Genomic DNA, 17,034 nt, shown 5'->3' on the forward strand with positions numbered 1-17,034 from the left:
AGGTTTCTGCACAGGAGGAACTCATGCTGGAGTGTGTTGCATGTAACCAGCATAGTGTTGCCACCAGAGCTGCTCTCTGCTCCAATTTAATTTCACATAATACAGCTTGTCCTCAATATCTGACTCGTAATGATGACAAGCAGCCAATGTTACACACAGACCACAAACAATGTGGTAAAAGGCGGTTACAAACCCTCTAGAACAATGGAGCTGCCACATACAATCTCCTGCTCTATTCTGGCTCAATACTTTGCTTTTTGCCTGTGTGGAAATGGGTATTCCAGCAGAATGTTTTCTCAAGTTTACTAGTTAAACAAAGGAATACGTTTTCCAGAGACCAGGTATCAACCTGCAAACTTTATGCAATTTATTATTTATGCAGAGTTCTACATGGTAGATCAGCATTGCAGACAACGAGACACAGAGAGAAAACAGACAAGAACACATTTGTGTTATAAAAGTTCTGTCTACTATTTTTGATGTCTTGTCATCACATAACCATTGAACACAGAATGGGCTAAACATCATCCGATAACAGGTCATGTGACTTGGGCCATCAGTCCCTCTAATTCTGGTCTGGCCTTGAACCTCATCTGGTAGTCTGCTTCTGTGTGCTGTAGACGTGAGAGAGAAATGTAAGATTATTCAGTGCAAAGGATCAATAAATACACAATTGAAGTATGTTTTATCATACAGTACAACATATTATAGCATTATGTTCTTCGGGGAACTTCCAATACATAGGTGTAATATCTTCATATAAAGGTCTGACACTAATTTTAATATCACAGTCAGGTTCTGATGTCAGAGCTCGCCTGTAATAAGTAAAATGAAATAAACATGTAACAATGTATTACTGGTAGCTAGACACGTCCCAACATTAATGCTAGCACTACTGATTTACAGCTCCTTCTCCTAATAACAAAGAAAATGGTCAGGTCGTGTGGGAGAGTTTTCTCTCGTTTTACCAAAGACTGCAAAAGTGCGAAGAAATGCTAAAAGAAAAAAATGTTGGCAATATTGACACAGATCGTGAAAAATATGCCTGTATTTTTCCAAAGTTAAGGCAGCGGGGTCTGCCAGTGAATATGAAATGGAAACGGCACATTTTAACACAGTACATTTACAACCTAGATCATTCAAAATATGGCTTGGATTTCATATTTTCTAAATTAGATTTTATTTTAATTTTGCACATGGCATTAACAAAAAGACCTTTAGAGATGGTTTCGGAAATAAGGATCATACTATCAACAAGGTCCTTACATGTAAAACAGAATTTGCCATATACATTCTCGAGTGTCCATGTGCTCTGCGATACATCGGGAGTACCAAACTCCCGGTACACAAACGAATACTACAGCATCTTAGGGCCATCACAAATCAGGATAACACGTATCCTGTAGCAAGGCATTTTAAAGAATTCCACCAAAGTAATAGCAATCAGCTACAGTACTATGTGATTGATTCGATATGTGCAAGCAGAAGAGGAGGCAACAGAGAGGCCCAATTAAGAAAACTTGAGACCAAATACATTCTCCAATTAGACAGTAAACAACCTAACGGTTTAAATCTTACGGAAGATATGTATACGTGTTTACACTAAGGCCTCCAGGTATAAAATTTAAAGCTTCCCAGTCACAATGCCAAAATATATTGTTGTAATATATGAATCTTAAACGGTTTTTAACTTTTACTAGTTATTTATTGTTTTATCTTTCAGGATGGTTTTAAAAACTTTGAATATCAATTTGCACATATTCTCACTGTACTGTATAAATTATCTATGCTGCTAAAGTGATGTACATTCTGGTATCTAGTTAAAGCTAACATATGTCTCTGAATCTCAAGTATTAGTCTATGCCATCATTATCCGGGTATTTAGTTGCTATTTTGACATAAAAACCAGCAGTGTGGTCGGTTCCTATGTGATCAATTCTGGGCTCAGTTTGATCCAGTGGAACAAGTCCAGATTCATTCTTATTCTTAGATTTTCACTTCATAGCACAAAGCACTTTTGCACTTTATTTTCAAGCACAAGTTTGGGTACATGTCCCTTAGGTTGGCATCCATTCATAGGGATTTATCCCGTGATTGATGATTAATTTGGTCTCAGGACTAGTAATTCAATGGTACTTATTTATATACCTTGTGATTTAAATGTTTACATAAGGAGTCTATGTTTACAGGTTGGCTGTATATTGCACATATATTTTTAGCAATTTATTGGGAAAAACAGTGTTGATATTTATATATGTATGAATTTATTTTAACATATATTAATATCCCCATGAAAGCCTTATTTAACTGTCATGTTTTAAAGTATTTATTTGCTTTTTATCAATGACGTTATATGTATTTTACTAGTCTGTTATCTATGTCCAGCCCATGTGACGTATTTACAATGTGGCACTAGCACTTTAAAAGAAATCAACACCATTATCACGTTGTCATGTGATCAAGGCTCGTTGAGAGCAGAAACGTTATGGCGACAGCACTGCAATAAACCGGCATCTACTACCTTGTGGTCCGTGTCTGTTCTTGCCCCACGTCTGGGGAAACTGCAGCGTGTGGGGAACGGAGTTCGTAAATAAATATATATATATATATATATATATATATATATATATATATATATATATATATATATATATATATATATATAGCAAATATGCTGCAAAAACAGGTTTACCTTTCCACAATAATATGGTCACATTTAATCTATTTCTAGACTTAATGGTGTTCACAGTGGGACCTAAAAAGGTCTCAAGATTATCGAAAACTTCAAAAGGCAATCAAAGAACTACATACTTGTCAAGGAATATTAATATACAACCATGTCTCAGCCATACATCCTAAACTCCTCTATGCAGCTTGCTACAGTTCCACTGCCTATTGTCCATGAGTTTGATTAGCTCAGCAGCGCCCTGGGGGCAACTTTCTTCAAGGGGAGTGCGAAGCAGCATTTATATAATGTATAAAAGATGATCAGCAATTACCTCTTTAACCTGCAGCTTGACTCCTTCAGGCTGATTTCTCTGCAGAATCTCGAGGAGAATAGGAGCCAACGTTGAACTCAAATGACTGATCTGAAAATGGAATACAAAATAAAGGCGTAGTACAACAAAAATAATGTGAGAACTTTAAAGTCTGATACGCAACATTATCATGCAAAAGATAGCACGTTTAGGTTTTGATTCCAACGCCTTTTACGTGCCAGAAAATTAAATACATTATTATACACAGTTTACCAAAAATAATATATGACAAAATATCTGAATTTAGAACAGAAAAGGCAATACAGACTCAAATTTCTAAACAGTGAATATATGAAAATGTCAAATAAAAGCGCCTTTACTTTAGCACTTTTAGATAGTATACATTTTAAATGAGATATTGGGATAGGCTCTCCTGAACTATGTAGGACAGAGTCCCTTGATGGGCATGGTAGGCGCTTTTCTTAGATACTGGCTTGTTTCAGCCCTATGTTATGAACAAAAAGACATAAAAAACAAGGGTCAAGGCTGCTCTGCATATGTCTGGTTCCAAACGGAGGTGTCATGGTGGGCAAAAAACAATGGATTGGGATGCGGTCCAAGCGATCACCAGTTGCTGAGATTAATTCAAAGCGGTACAAATGGGGTGGTGATGGACGGAGCATCTGAACCAATCAAACACTCACACCCAGTCAACAGATCTGGGTTTTATCCATCACCGTTCTTTAGCCCACTCTGCCACCCCAGTTCAGACATGGCCATATGCAAATCAGTCTGACCCTGTGCCTCATGGTAACAGTCCAGCCCGAACTGCCAAGCCATGCCTTCCCTGGACCGGAAACAAGCTTCCTAGGACCGGTTTCTGGCATTCCAGCCGTCTTCAGCCCGGCTTGCTTGAATCCAGTGGCAAAGTGAGCAAGGGACTCACGTCTGAGCATACCCTGCCAACTTATGGCAAACAAAGCGGTACAAAAGGGGGTGGTGATGGACGGAGCATCTGAACCTTTCAAACACTCACACCCAGTCAACAGATCTGGGTTTAATCCATCACCGTTCTTTAGCCCACTCTGCCACCCCAGTTCAGACATGGCCATATGCAAATCAGTCTGACCCTGTGCCTCATGGGAACAGTCCAGTCCGAACTGCCAAGCCATGCCTTCCCTTGACTGGAAACAAGCTTCCTAGGACCGGTTTCTGGCATTCCAGTCGTCTTCAGCCAGGCTTGCTTGAATCCAGTGGCAAAGTGAGCAATGGACTCACGTCTGAGCATACCCTGCCAACTTATGGCGAAACAAAGCGGTACAAAAGGGCATGTTTTTTGATGCCCTTGAACAAAAAAAGACGCACCGGATGGGTTCTAAAGCCAGTTGGGATACCACAGTGTCTGGGACTTGGGCGGCTCAGCACAATGTTCAGTTCATAAAATGTATTCTGTTGAAACTCCCAAGCTGCAGGAGATTTAGTTCTCCGCAAAACACTCATACAGTCTTTGCTGATCGACCAACCCCTGATCCCTATTAACAGTATTGCGGTCTTGCCATTCTACAATTTCAAAGCCAATCTTTTTTTTGGTCATGCCAAATCAAGATTTTAACCCCATCGCTGCTGCGGTGATTTTTGCGCTGTGCTGCAAATTACCATTTTGCTGTTGTCATGACGAGCTCAGCTCGTCATCAGCAGACGACACCCGTGGGTGATGACGAGCTGAGCTCGTCATCAGAATCGAAAGGGTTAATCTTTAGGATATGTCAAGACTCTCTTGTCATTATTTTGTAGACATCTGGGATTATTACATTTCTTTTACCTTTTCTCCCATCTTCTTTCGTTACATCAGCCATTGGTAGCATGTCTGTCTCAAAGATCAGTATAGTCTCCTGCCTGGTTACACGCATCATATTTCCAGCACAAATTAGAGGTGCCAAGCTAGGCTATGTTTATTACACTTATCTTGGGGTTTGTTTATGTGGCTTGTTTCCAGCAGAGAATGCTTACTCTTTCTCCTGTAGAGGACTCTGCTGTCTCAGTCTGCATGTTCTTTGTATGCTTCCTTGCAATAACGTCCACCTTTACTTTGTCAGTCCACCACTTTGTATGGAGCTGAGCTCTAAGCCATTACTGGAAAGAATATAAAGATTCAGTATTGCCCTACGTCGCTATTTGAAGGATTCAGAATTGCTACATCTATTTATTTCACCGATGATCAATTCTGCTTCAATATCATGAAAAGCTCATAGTTCTCTCACAATAAACGTGTTTGCAGATTGATTCAACCTCACTGTTTTGTGAGAAATAAAGAGGGATATCCAGCAGGCCAGTCCCCTTTCGCCAAAAATATTTGCATGGCGACAGAACCCATGGGGTTAGGATAACAAACTGGGGTGGGTAAATGAGGAATAAAAGTGGTGGATAATAGGCATGTGAAATCTATGTATGCAGACAATGCACTGGTCTATCTGAGCCAACCAAGAATATCGGTTCCCAGCTGCTTAAAGAATTAGAGAGATTAATGAAAGCATCTGGCCAGCAAATTAGTATAAATAAAAGGAAATAGTTTCCTCTGGGAAGGGTAAGGAGACTCCCAGCTCAAGATTATCCAAATCTGGGACTCCAGTGTGAGCTAAACAGGTTCAAATATCTGGGTATATAGGTTATGGATGAAATGCTTGAATAATCTCATCAAGGGCAGGATTGGCCAGACCGGGCATAAAGCGTTTCCCAGGAGGCTGGAAGGGCGGGAGCCGCTTTTGCTGCAAAATCGATCCCAAGTAACAAAAGCAGCAAGCAAGCATTTCCAGCCTCCAGGGGCCTGCCCAAGAAAATTGCAAGGGCTGCTTCGGGTTCCCAGTCCGGCCCTGATCTCAGCCACTAGAAACTGCTTGGGCCGCATCCCAGTCCATTGTTATTTTGCACACCATGAGACCTCAGTTTGGATCCAACCATATGCTAATTAAGCTTGTCCCTGCTCCAATGGGAACATTCCAGCCCAAACTGCTAGGCCAGGTCTTCCCTGAACAAGGCAGTCAACAAAATGGCAAACAAGTAATATAAAATGACAGCAAAAACTTCATACATAAAGAAATAGATTAAAAATGATCATAACTTTAATAGAAACAGATAAAAATCATACATGTAAATGGCATAACCCGGGAGAGGTTACGCTTTTATTATGCCTCATCAGTCAAGTGGGGTGGTATCTGGCTTTTTATGCCTTATTTGATACAACAAATAGGGGAAAGTATTGGAGAGGGTAGCAACAAAACTCCTTAAAATGCCACCATTTGCCGCAGATATGGCTATCTGGAGCCTACAACCTTTCAAATCTATTCAGCAATATAAGTCCATAACCTAATTGAAATTGGTGCAGACGCAAACTAATTGGTGATCTGTGCACTTAGGGAACATTCAACACATTTCAGGAAGAACAAGAAGCTTTTGGAGTAGGTCAGTTCCTACTGTACACAAAGCTAGCTAAGACAGCTAGAGAAATATGGCACAGCTTCCCTACTGTTCCAAAACCTGCAGAAGTAACGACAGCGGTGCTTGGTTTCACACAGGAAAAAGGCTGGTTTCCAATCTATATAGGGCATTAAAAACCTTGACTCAGAGTTAGAGCAGAATGGGAGAGACTAGAGCCCACTAATGACAGTGAAGGGGAAAGGGGGCAAGCATGCCCAAACATGACAGAGAAAGCAAGTAATGCAAGGTTTAAATTGGCACAATGTAATGCATTGCAAAGAATATATCTAACCCCTGCAAAGTTGGGAAGAAAAAAACCCAGGTCGAGTAACAACGTGCCCTAGATGAAGGGAAATGGACAGGTTTTTTTGTATGTGATGTCGGAGCGTAGAACAATAGCAAAATAATGGAAAGAGGTAATAGACAACATAAATCCGGCGACTTCCATACCATAAAGAAAAAAATGAAATACAAATGTTTGATGCTTGTGGCAATAACTGTAAATGTGGCAAAGCTATACGTTGGAAAAGCCCACAGGGACCAACAGTGAAGGCGTGAATGAAGGATATGCAGGAATGGACAATGATGGAAGAGGGATGAAAAACAAGCAGAGGATTTCATAGAATGGGCAATGTTGTTCCAAAGCATGACCGAACCACCGAATACGAAACTCCCTGAAACCAAATAAAATCAGCATGATCATGATTATGGGGACGGACGGGACTGGGAATGCAGAAACTTTCACAAAGCAGCAGCAAGAACCCAGCTGAAAATGGGACTACATAGAATATCAATATTTGGGAAGGGAATAGCGGGGCACATAGCACCACGCAGGTGTGGGCGGGAGTCAGGGAGAGTCAACGGTAAACTTATATTGAGAGAACTATGAAAACTACTCTACATGGGCCCTTGTTTCTAAAACCAATCGAAATGGGAACTTACAAGAGACTTAAAAGCATGGTGCCATCCTGCAGTTGTAGGTAAACGTTGTTGTATCCATAAAAAAAATAATAATAATACACACATTTGAACTATAAAATGAGGACAATTTATCATTTAAACTCCAAAGAACTGACCTGCAATGATACAAGGCAGGGCAATGCAAACCAAAAGGCAAGTTGAACATAAACCTATTCTTTTATTTACCGCACGCTTGTTGATCCTTCGAGAGCCTATACAATGCGGGGACTGAAAGTTTGAGTAAAGTTTTCATTGGGAAAGCTAGTTGGAAGACCATGAGCAAATTGCAAAATGTAGCTTTATTGACAGTATACATTAAGGTCTGGGAGAAGCATATGGAGTTCCTCCATTATTTTCTAGCTGAGAAACAGCATGTCTAAATGGTACGGAAAAAAATTCAACCTATAAAGAGGCACCTAAATAAACAGATAAGGCAACCACTAAAACCTGCTGCAGGCAGGAATATTTGCGGCACTAAAAGAATAAGGATATATCAGAAATTAGTGGGGGAGCCAAAAAGAGAAATCCAAGAGCAGGCTATTGGATGGCTGAATATCTGTACGGAAGGAGAGTTCCAAACATTTTAGTCGTATATTAGTACTGTGGTAAAAATAGATGGATGTGGGAGCAACATGATATGCCCAGATTCTTTTGCATACATTAGAGGCTTGGTGACAGGTGATAATGTAATTCCAAAGTACCAGACAGGATATAAATGTAAAAAAATTTAAGAGGTTCAATATATTATCCCTAGTCAAATTGTTATGTGGCCCGATTGTTTCATGCATGGGAGTTAATAACATGTAGCATACATGATCTGTGCTCTCCTGCTCTGTCACTGTGTAGGAGTCCCCATGCATCTATGGATTTTTGTCCTGATGCATATTAATATCTGGTTATTGAAAAGAGACACAAAACCGTACTAAAGTAAACTCCAGTGCTGGGTGTTGCTCATATGATCTGGCAGCCTCTCAGCCAAGAATCAATCTTTGACCTAAGAAGTGCATATTGACCGCTGATATCAAATACTTGTGTGTATTCAAATCACAAATGGAAAATTACTACTTATGTTCCTTGGCATGCTAAAGCTCAGCAATAGTTGCAAAAGTCAACCATTCACAAAACACTACAAGACTTCTATGAAAGCTAAGACTAAACACAGGAGAATACATCTAGTACAACAACGCTGCCTGGGGCCCAGGCAAAGTGTTCAATTGAGTCATCCTGAACAGAATGAAGAAACAATTTGATGCTCAGTTATGTGCCCAGCAGGCTGACGTTAGCAAAGATAAATCCTTTACAGACCAGATTGCAACACTGCACATCATCCTTGAGCAGTCAAAGGAATGTAGCTCTCCCCCTCCATGTCAACTTCATCAACTATGAATAGGCCTCCGACAGCATGGACAAAGAGACCCTTTGGAAACTCCTCTGCCACTATGGGGTGCCAAATTAACTCTCAGGAATCATCAGGAACTCTTAAAAGGTAATGACCTGCAAGATAGTCCGTGGAAGACAACTCACGGAAGCCTTCCAAGTGAGGACAGGAGTCTGCCAGGGTTGTTTGCTTTTGCCTTTTCTCTTCCTGCTGGCATTGAGTGGATAGTGAAGACATCCACAAGAAGAAATGGGATCCAGCTTGACCACCTGGACTTTGCAGACAACCCGGCCCTACTTTCCCATACCTATCTGCTGGTTCAAGTGAAGACCGACAAGATGGCAGCCACATCAGCACAACTTAGCCTCACCATTCACAGGGGAAAAAACAAGATCCTGAAGGCTAACAGTGCCAGCACAACTGCAGTCATTCCTGCAGGTGATGCGCTGGAAGAGGCCGAGGCCTTCACTTAACTGGGCAGTTTCACAGACAAGCAGGGTAACACAGACACCGAAGTCAAGGTAAGAATTGGCAAAGCAAGGGCTGCCTTCATTCAGCTAAAATAGATCTGGAGCTCCAAGGACCTAATACTGCAACCCAAGATCCAGCTTTTGAACAACAACATAAAATTAGTCCTTCTATGTGGAGCAGAAACTTGGAGAACAACAGTGACCACCACAAACAAAGTCCAGACCTTCACCAACACCTGCCTGAGGAAAATCCTCCAAATCCACTGGAAAACGCCATCAGCAACAAAAAACTATGGCAGCAGACTTTCCAACTCCCTGCTCATGAAGAAATCGTGAAAAGACGCTGCGGCTGGACAGGTCAAAGCCTTTGCAAGCCTGCGTCAAACACCGCAAGGCAAGCGCTGACTTCGAACCTTCAAAGGAAAAGAGGAGGGGCAAGACGCACCTGGCACCGACACCTCAAGGCTGACTGCAAGGAGATGGGTTACGCCTGGAGTCTGATTGAAAGAACAGGACAGAGGTGGCTGGAGAGTCCTGGTTGATGGCATGGTAGTAGGCATAAGTAAGTATTACAAAAAAACTCATATAATATACGTGTAAAATCTTACTTTTGTCCACTCAGGCCTGATGCTTTTGCATAACATGGTACCTTCAACCTACTCATAATATTTCTTATATGCTTATCGTCTTCCTGCTCTCCTATGTTCAAACTGAATTCTTTAAGAGCACTAGCATGCATCATATTAGGGCATTTGTATCTTGCTTATATCTTAGAGGTGCTTTGAATTAATTATATTCCTTTACTCCTGAATTATTTAGAACTAGATTGAAATTCTCCAATCGGCTTTATGGAGTACTTAGATGCTAAACTTCTGGGGGGGTTTTTCAATCCACATTTTGCTCATTAAGTATAGATAGATGGGGTGTTGAATTTAGGAATGGTTTCCTCCTTGCACCTTTTTCATACGAGGTTCTACTTGTGGTCTTTCATGTGAAGCCTCCAATGGAGGAAGCATCCTTTGATCCAACTCAACCACGAAATTATCTCCCCTCTGAGCGGGGGCTAGAAATGGATAGTTTACTGGATTATCTGTTTAGTGGATTACCAAGCCACCTGCATCTTGGAGCACAGTATAGGAGAGCAGTGGAATCTAATTAAACCATATAGAAACAATCCTTGTCTGGCATCTGCCAATATTTGGTAGGTTTGACAAAATGTCCTTCCTTGTGGGGTCCCACAGGGGTCATCCCTTAGCCCCACGCTCTTTAATATCTAAGTTGGCCCACTAGCAGCCCTGATTAGATCATTTGGGCTCCAATTAACATCCTATGCGGACGACACATAAATTGATACAGTGAGGCAAAGAAGTGGCAGCTGGCTTAAGAAGCACTGACTGCATGAAAGCCATTGCCAGCTGGATGTCCTCAAACTGCCGAAACTAAATGCAGGCAAAACGGAGGTCATCATTTTCGGCAATAATCCTAATCTCTGGACCCCGACTGGTGGCCTGAAGAAATGGGAACACCCCAAACCCTACTAGAAAAGCCAAGAACCTGGGGGTGATTTTAGATAACAAGCTTACTTTTGGCGATACGGTCAGTGGTGTTGTCTTGACGAGCGTTTATCTCCTCCGAGTACTGCAGAAAATAAACAAAAATTCTACCAGAGGATAGCTTTAGGACGGCAGTCACAGCGCTCATTTTGTCTCAGTTGGATTATTGCAACAGTCCGTATTTGAATATTCACAAGAAACATCTGAACAGACTCCGGTTTGCAAAATGCGGCAGCCAGGTTGCTAACTGGCACACCAAAGTTTGTTTCAGTCAGAAAGGGACTTTGGAATCTCGACTGGCTTTCAGTAAAACAACGTGCACAATTTAAAGCGCTTTGCACGGTTTTTAAGCCCTTGACTGGTAGTGGCCCTGACTATCTGAGAAAGCGCCTTCAATGGTATGTCCCCGGAAGAGCATTGCGTTCCTCAGAAGCAAAGCAAGTGGCCATTCACCGAGTGAAAAAAGCTCACTGGGGTGGCAGTAGTTTAATCGCTTGTGCTGCTAAAGCTTACAACTTACCAGCTCATCTCAGGAATGCTACCAAGCTCCTCTCCTTCAGGAAGGGACTGAAAACATGGTTGTTTTCTGAAGAAGTCATCTCCTTTCCTGGAAACAAGTTAGGCAATGCTCAACGCCAGGACACCCTTGGGTAGAAGTGTGCTTTCAAAGCTTATTAACCGAACATAACTCCACCATAGAGAAGAAAACCAAAATCAGTACCTGAACAATTCGCTCGTGGTTTGTCAGTACAGCATCGAGGTACATCTTGGAGCCCTGCTCCTGCATCATCATAACCTCTGTGGTCTTTGTGGGTAAACCATAACTGCAGAAATCATAAGCAAGTTGTGAAGATTCAAGCCCAGCAAAGTATCACAAAGTCCTTCCCCAGAAAACTCACTGCAAAAATGAACCAATTAACAACAAGTACAGTAGCTTCCAAAAGTGAAGCTAAAACTGGAATGTTTAAATGTTTACATCACACGACATGCAGTAATGATCTCGGTCAAACAAATACAAACACTATATATCAAGACAATACTCTTTAGTCTTGGAGTGCAGCATAAATTATGCAAAAAAGAAGCAGGACATTCTGGGAAGTTCCCAAGTTTAGGTGGAGAGCAGCTCCTTCCTATGGAACACCCTATACCAACACAAACACTCTGAATCTGCTCACCTCAACTGACTGTTTTTTAGCAAAGTTTGTAAGCATAGGATTAGCTAGTGCCATCCACACTGACCTGAAAAATGACAAAAGCCTTTTACCAAAGTGGAGAAGCGTGCCTCAGTGGTTAGAGGCGGCAGACCCAGAAGCTGAGATCGACCGTGGACCAGGGTTCGATTCCCCGCTTCGGCGGGTCTCTGGCTCAAAATTCCACGGACTCGACAATTCTCGCTCTGGTGCCTACTCAACTCACGGGGTCACACTCTGCGACTCTGGGCAATAGCTTGCTTAATCTCCACTACGGCCCCTCGCGGCTGGATGCCTGGCTTTCACCTTGTGGACACCCTGCCGTGGTTTCTCACAGGGGAATACCAGGACGGGTTCCCTAAGCAAGCGCCGGGACGCTTACGGGCAGCTGTGCGCTTTACAAGTCCAGCACATTTACACATTTACATTTACCACTCCAGTCACAGTATTACAGCTCTGAATTATTAAAATATCATCCAAGCCAACCTGGGATGAATAACAGCAGCCCCTGACCCATTTTGTTTGCTCTTATTAGAGCTCTTCAGAGAGGTATAGCTTTGTCCAGACACACAAGAGCACCCAGTACAAGTTGAGACAATACCCTTTCAGGCTTAGTGCTGCATAACATATGCAAAAAAGGAAGAGGGAACTCTCAGAAGTCCCAGGTATAGATGGAGAGCAGCTCCCTACAACATCACTAATACTCTGAAACACGCACACGTTTGTACATTTAGTCAAACTTTAATCTACATACCTCTCTTCCACTTTCACATTCAGCCGGTTGCAAAGACAGTGCACATACTGTGCATAGTGTTCCACCAGAGTCATTTCATAGCCAGACACTTGAATGTTGAGGGCCCCAAACTCGAAGTCAGTGCCAGCACTGATCTCCTTCATCTGTACCTTTTCTTTCTTTTTCTTTGGCTGAAACAAGATGGAAAAGTTAGGACTAAGCCAAGGTATCAGTATTGATTACACATGAGGGAAGAACAGATTACCCAGAAATCTTTTCAGCTCTATGATCACATGCACAGAGCCAGATAACAAAAGTTACTTACCTCTATCATTAGTACTTTATTTTTGGCATTTGGTGTTTTTTTCTCAGAGTTTAGTCTCTCACCAACTAAATAAACATGAAAGGGAGCTTCCCCAAAGTAAAAGGAATTAATCAGTAAGTAAGTAACCAAGAACACCCACAGAAAAGCTGAAATATTTTGAATCAATCATTTATAATAAAATTATTAAGACCTTATTTAATAAAAGGTCAGCTTCTAGAGTACAAAAATTCTTTGAATAATGGAAGCTTAAATAAGCATCAGCCCAAGATACAAATAGAACAATAAAAACATGACACTTCATTCTTTCATTCTAACAGTCATCCACACACTCTCATTCAAACAAACCAGTTATTCATTATCAATCACAACATCAAAGAGCGTCATGAGATGTGAAAAAAGCGCCGACGCGTGTTTCGGAAACAGTTATTTCAGAAGATCCTTCATCAGGGCGCATATGTTTAATCCATAGATGGGAGTCGGTTCATAGTCTCAGTTGTGGGCTGAAAAAGCAAATCTCCAAGTATGCTGTGGCTGACCAATCCTGGAAATTAATCTGATATTTAAAACACTCCCAATTGTGAATGATGAAGGCTGACAGGCAGCGGTGTTCCTACCATCTGATAAAATGATGAAATTGTCGACTCGAAGGATTCAATGGGCGTTTTCTGTTCAGCCCAGATGGTTTGTAGGCTCGTCGGAATGATGGGCAGACTGGAAAGTTCAGCTGTTCACCTCCTGTTTCTTAGGTAGCTGTAGATACGATAGATAAGGTTCCAGGGAATCCTTGTGATAAAAGCGAGGAGGTCTGTTCCTGATGATGCGTGGCAGTAAACGGGAGGAGCAGAGGGGTGGAACTTGATGGGCTGCTTTCCTACTTTTAAGACGCTGTGTCCTGGTCTCGCAGAAAGCCCAGAGTCGACATGGATCCAAAAACAGTCTGTCTCCGCGCGTGTCCGGAATCGAGATAGAAAAGGGGTTTCTATCTCGATTCCGGACACGCGCGGATTCCCTGTAACCTTATCTAATATATCTACAGCTACCTAAGAAACAGGAGGTGAACAGCTGAACTTTCCAGTCTGCCCATCATTCTGACGAGCCTACAAACCATCTGGTCTGAACAGAAAATGCCCATTGAATCCTTCAAGTCGACAATTTCATCATTTTTATCAGATGGTAGGAACACCGCTGCCTGTCAGCCTTCATCATTCACAATTGGGAGTGTTTTAATTATCAGATTAATTTCCAGGATTGGTCAGCCACAGCATACTTAGAGATTTGCTTTTTCAGCCCACAACTGAGACTATGAACCGACTCCCATCTGTGGATTAAACGTATGCGCCCTGATGAAGGATCTTCTGAAATAACTTTGTGTTTCCGAAACGCGCGTCGGTGCTTTTTTCACATCGCATGACGCTCTTTGATGTTGTGATTGATAATGAATAACTGGTTTGTTTGAATGAGAGTGTGTGGATGCCTGTTAGAATGAAAGAATGAAGTGTCATGTTTTTATTGTTCTATTTGTATCTTGAGCTGATGCTTATTTAAGCTTCCATTATTCAAAGATTTTTTGTACTCTAGAAGCTGACCTTTTATTAAATAGGGTCTAAATAATTGTATTATAAATGATTGATTCAAAATTGATTTGTCAAAATATTTCAGCTTTTCTGTGGGTGTTCTTGGTTGATACTTACTGATTAATTCCTTTTACTTTGGGGAAGCTCCCTTTCATGTTTATTTAGTCTTTCCTCCCTGGTGGGTGGCTCCCCTGGCCTATTGGACAGTAGGTTTACAGGGTCACTCTTCTGTATTTTGGCTAGTCTCTCACCAACCCCTCTATAAAGTCTAGAGGAAACAGCTCTATGTGGGCAAGTTTAAAGGAGGTACAGTACCTTGACGCATAGATCAGATTTTCTTTAGCTACTTACTGTCAGTTTGCCCATTGACAATCAAGACGTCGGGAAGATAAATACCACCACATCTATGCATCCAAGTATTGTTAGAGTGGTATATAGTTGTTGTGCCATACATAAAAAACGCTTTTTGCAAATGTCTAAGAGACAGCTGTATGCTTTTCGCCGCTCCGTTCAGCCGAAGAGCCAGGTCTTGAGGGTCTTCCTGAAGGTGTTCAGGAAGGGGGCCCGTCTGATGTCTGCCAGTAGCTCATTCCAGGTCTTGGCTGCGATGTGGGAGAACGATCTTCCGCCTGATCTGGCTCTGTGGATCCGCAGGGTTTCAGCCAGTCCGAGGTTGGCTGATACCAGGTTTCTTTTAGGTATGTGGAAGTTTATTCTACCGTGGAGTTATTTGGGTCTGTTGTTGTGAAGGCACTTGTAGGCGTGAGTGAGGATTTTGAAGGTGACTTTCTTCTCCACTGGGAGCCTGTGGAGTGGCCACAGGTACTGGCTGATGTGTTTGTGGCAGGGATGCTGAGGACGAGTCTGGCCGTGGTGTTCTGTATCGTTTGCAGAGTAGGGACTTGTTGATGCCGGCGTAGAATGCGCTGCCGTAGTCTAGTTTGCTGGTGATCAGTTCTTGGGTCTTTTGGAGGATGCAGAGGTTGTTGAAACAGCTGGAGGTGTGAGTACGTGGGTCTTTCGGAGGATGCAGAGGTTGTTGAAACAGCTGGAGGTGACGGCGTTGACCTGTTGGTTCATGGTGAGTGATGCATCTAGTATGATGCCGAGGTTCTTGACGTGGTCTGAGGGGGTAGGTGGGCTTCCGAGGGAGGTGGGCCACCAGGTGTTGTCCCGTGCTGAAGGGGTGGTTCCGAGGACAAGGACTTCTGTTTTCTCGGTGTTGAGTTTTAGGCAGCTTTTGGTCATCCAGACTGCCCCTTTTTGCATTCCTCTCTGGAAGTTGAGTTTTGGGGTGGTGGGTCTTTTGTGAGGGAGTGGATGAGATGGGTTACGACGTTGAGGCCGTGTTGTCGGACGATGTCTGCGAGGGTGGCCATGTAGATGTTGAAGAGGGTCAGGCTCAGAGACGACCCCTGTGGTACTCCGCAGGTAATGTCAGTGGGGGCGGAGAGGAAGAGCGGTAGTCTGATCCTTTGGCTTCTTCCGGTGAGGAGCGAGCAGATCCAGTCTTGGGCAGTTCCTTGTTTTCCGATCAAACTCTGTGAGGTTGAAGTCGGGAACGCTCGTTTAGACAGGCGTCGGAGCTGCGGTGCGAAGTGGAGCTGTGCGGCGTGCAGTACCCTCAGGTCGCAGTGCAGGCAGTGGCTTGATGACAGCGGCCAGCGGCCTCAGTGAGACCAGGGCTGCGTTGCTTAGTGTGTCGGAGCTTGTTGCAGTGCTGACAGGTCACAGTGCAAGCAGCGGCGTGGTTGTTGCTGAAGAGCTATTGTTGGTAGACGATCTGGAGTCGATGGCAGTAGACCAAGGCTGAAGTACGGGACGGGGCTGTGCATTGCGTAACTTATGAGCGGTGCCCCCAGGCCACAGTGCAGGCAGAGGCGTCGAGGTCAGCTTGGAGTGTCATCGCTAAGACCAGAGCGGTGACGTGAAGACAGGTGGTGCAGCGCCCACAAGTCACGGTGCAAGCAGCAGCTCGGGGATGGCGTCAGTGAGATCAGGGTTGCTTTGCAAAATCTGGGAGTGCTCAATGAGGGGACAAGATATGTGCAAACATTTTCCTCTTCCCTTCCATTATATTACTTTCGGTTTTATATAGTGCTTTATGCTGCTATTCAGACGATTTTCCAGTTCTCCTGAAAGACTGAGGTAGTGGTAGTGGTAGTACTCAAGTACAGGAAGATGACACGGTTTACAAAAACATTTGTTCCAAAGTGAAACACCCAAAATTACAACCCAAATATGTTGGTTCCAAGGTTATGCAACTTTGCTTTATTCTGGGAATCTGCAACACATAGATGGGGTCTTACGACATATTAAAGTAACTAAGAACCAAGAGGCTATCATGAGGGAACAGAAGCTTGTGTAACAATACCCACTCATAGGTTTGTTTAGAGGAC

At 42.8% G+C, this 17,034-nt stretch overlaps 1 protein-coding gene across 1 annotated transcript in view; it reads right to left on the reverse strand.

Annotated features, from left to right (window-relative positions):
• Positions 1-342: 342 nt before the first annotated feature.
• Positions 343-17,034, reverse strand: part of MRPL48 (mitochondrial ribosomal protein L48) — a 51,365-nt gene continuing 34,673 nt past the window's right edge. The window contains exons 5-8 of the mRNA XM_086933837.1: positions 12,758-12,927; positions 11,535-11,637; positions 3,000-3,089; positions 343-614 (exon numbers count right to left, since the gene is read on the reverse strand). Coding sequence (XP_086789963.1) covers positions 540-614; positions 3,000-3,089; positions 11,535-11,637; positions 12,758-12,927 — 438 coding nt within the window. The 3' untranslated portion in view covers positions 343-539. The remainder of the gene's footprint in view (positions 615-2,999; positions 3,090-11,534; positions 11,638-12,757; positions 12,928-17,034) is intronic.

This window comes from Lissotriton vulgaris, chromosome 8 (genome assembly GCF_964263255.1).
Source record: "Lissotriton vulgaris chromosome 8, aLisVul1.2, whole genome shotgun sequence".
Lineage (NCBI taxonomy): Eukaryota > Metazoa > Chordata > Amphibia > Caudata > Salamandridae > Lissotriton > Lissotriton vulgaris.